The sequence below is a fragment of the Plasmodium fragile genome (genome assembly GCF_000956335.1).
Source record: "Plasmodium fragile strain nilgiri unplaced genomic scaffold supercont1.47, whole genome shotgun sequence".
In the NCBI taxonomy this organism is placed as follows: domain Eukaryota; phylum Apicomplexa; class Aconoidasida; order Haemosporida; family Plasmodiidae; genus Plasmodium; species Plasmodium fragile.
The window spans coordinates 34566-37204 of record NW_012192627.1 but is presented as its reverse complement, the minus strand read 5'-3'; the positions used below and the strand labels follow the sequence as shown (position 1 = coordinate 37204).

At 41.3% G+C, this 2639-nt stretch overlaps 1 protein-coding gene across 1 annotated transcript; it reads left to right on the top strand.

Annotated features, from left to right (window-relative positions):
* Positions 1 to 189: 189 nt before the first annotated feature.
* Positions 190 to 1247, top strand: AK88_03809 (uncharacterized protein; the record flags this gene model as incomplete). The annotated part of the gene is made up of 2 exons (XM_012481419.1): positions 190 to 301; positions 445 to 1247. 2 exons carry the CDS (start codon positions 190 to 192, stop codon positions 1245 to 1247), a joined length of 915 nt encoding a protein of 304 aa, XP_012336842.1.
* Between the last annotated feature and the right edge of the window lie 1392 nt (positions 1248 to 2639).

Here is a 2639-nt window from a genome sequence, read left to right as displayed (position 1 = left end):
TGAAAACAAATTGGCAGTGGAACATAGCATTTGCATTTGGTGGTTAAATTTTGCACCCCCTCGTTTTAGCTCACATGCGAAACTCCATTTCTGTACCCATCCCAGTTGCCCACTTAATTTCGTCTTTTTTTTTTTACCGCTTTCTCCCCCCCGTCTTCAGATGATAATGTGGAAGTAATAAAATACGTAATGAAAAATTTAAGTGGAGAATTCACCTCTGTGCAAGTACACAGCGTCATCCAGCAAAACGGCTCCAACGTATTTGAAAGCAAAAACTATGCCTTAAGTAACGACATGCCTGGTGAGTCATACAAGGAAGAAATAAACAAAGAAAAATAACCCCCCCCACACACACACATTCATCACACTTAACGTCCTGGTGTGGTTCCCAGGTTTATGCCCATTTCCAACGAGTCAATTTTTTTTTTTTTTTTTTTTTTTTAGAAAAATGCGACGCAATAGCTAGCAATTGCTTCCTCAATGGAAGTGTGTACATAGAAAAGTGTTACGTGTGCACCCTGAAAATGAAGAACGTTAATTCGTCGGACGTTTGTTACAATTACGTTCCCTCGGTGGAAACACCCATACAGGAAGAGGCGCAGATATACAACCACTTGAAGAGCTCCGCTGATGTGGGGGACAACATCGACTATAAAAACGCGGGCGGTGAGAACAGTGGCTCCACAAATAACGCAACGGGGGTGGTCCACGAATCGGTGCTCCAAGGACAAGCAGCTGCAGAGGAGGGAGGAAAGGATGCTGTGCAGGAAACTGCTCCTCCAAGCAGTACAGCAGCAGTAGAAGGAACGACGGCTGGGCAAGTGTCTACAAATGCTCCGCCTTTACCGAGCCAGGGGGAAGAAACCGGAGTACTAAACATGGGTACCACAGGAGGGGAAGCAGTAAACCTTTCAGGAGGCGATCAGCCAGATCAACAGGGAACAGCCGGACCAGACGGCTCGTCAAGCACGGCACCCGGAGCCCCCTTGCTAGGCACCCAAGTGTTACATTTACTAAAGTACATAAAAAAAAATAAGGTCAAAATGAACTTGATCACATACAAAAATCATGAGTCTATTAGCACTGGACATGACTGCTCGAGATCCTACTCACTCAATCCTGACAAGTACGAAGAGTGTGTAAAAATATGCGAAGCCAACTGGAGCAAATGTGAACATGATGCAGTGCCGGGATTATGTCTTTACGAACATGCAAAGGAGAATGACTGTTTCTTCTGTTATGTGTAAAAAGCTCGAAATGGGTAAAACGAGTCAGGCACATATTTTTTTTTTTCTTTTTTTTGTGGAGAAGCGACGAAATGTTCTTCTTGCATATTTATCCGTAAGGGGGAAAAGTCCCCCCAACCAAGGAACAATTGCGTAATTGTGTGGTTCGGTTTATACACTACACCACCATGCACTATATTTTATAATCTTTCAATTGTTAACATTCTTCTTTTTCCCCCCCAACTTGATCAAACTGGTGATAACACAGTGGAGCCTCCCATCCACAGATTGAACGTTTAGAAAGACGGTCCTCTGTGACGTTCATGTGGGCTTATAATCATTACTTTTAAGGCATTTCTAAGCGAAACCATCCCCATTTCGTGTTTGTTCCGCCACGTGTACATCAATCACACATCGCTCATATGCGTTTTTTTTTTTGTTTTTCCCCTATGCAATTTTGCGCCCACGAGAGGGAGAGCGCTAAAGGGGGAAAAGAAGCGGCGAAGTGGCATTGTGTAGCCCTTTTTCGCGTTCTTTCCTGTTTTTTTTTTTTTTTTTTTTTTTCCCAGTTAGCTCAAATATGCCCTCCCTTTAAAATACACAATTGTGCATTAGATCAACCCGTACGCGCGAGCAGAGAAAAAACAGGCGTGTAAAAAAAACGCCCCCTCTTTGCCCCCTTGGGGTGTATGCCGATACTGCACGTAAGCATGGTTTGTTTTCTCTTGGCCTTTCCATTTGTTCCTCCCTCTCGTGCACATTCAAACAATGCTCTAGATTTACTCCAACGAATCCATGCGTGCGTTGCTAGCCGTGTATACAAAGCTTGGCTGTATCAACACTAGTACACCTTAAAACGGTGAATTCACTGGTTATGCATACACGTAAAAATCATCCTTCGACATGATGCAGGTGAGTGTATGCATAAACAAAATTATGCTTGAGCATTGACTAAACTGATAGGAGGAGGTTCGCATACACATTAATGAAAAAGCCACGCTCCCAGGTAACGTTAAAGCACTGCCTTAAAAAACAAAAAAAAAAAAAAAATTTTCTCCCTTTTGTGTCGATCGTCGACAAAAACGTTTTTGTTCAGAATTGTGATTTTATTAGAAATAGATAAAAGGATAGAAAATAAAGAAAAAAAAATAACAAGAACAAAAAAAAAAAAAAAAAATAATAAATAGCCTAATCACCAGCACAATCGCTAGCATAATCACTAGCATAATCACTAGCAAAAATAAGAATAAAGTTTGCCACTTTGGATTGGCACAGGGATGTAAAGAAAACAAAAAAAAAAAACAGTGAGGAAATGGAATACGCATACGGAAGGAAACAAATAAATAAATAAAAAAATAAAATAGCAATAGTAAACCAATTCGCATGAAGCAGGGAGGAACAGAGAAGGTTTCA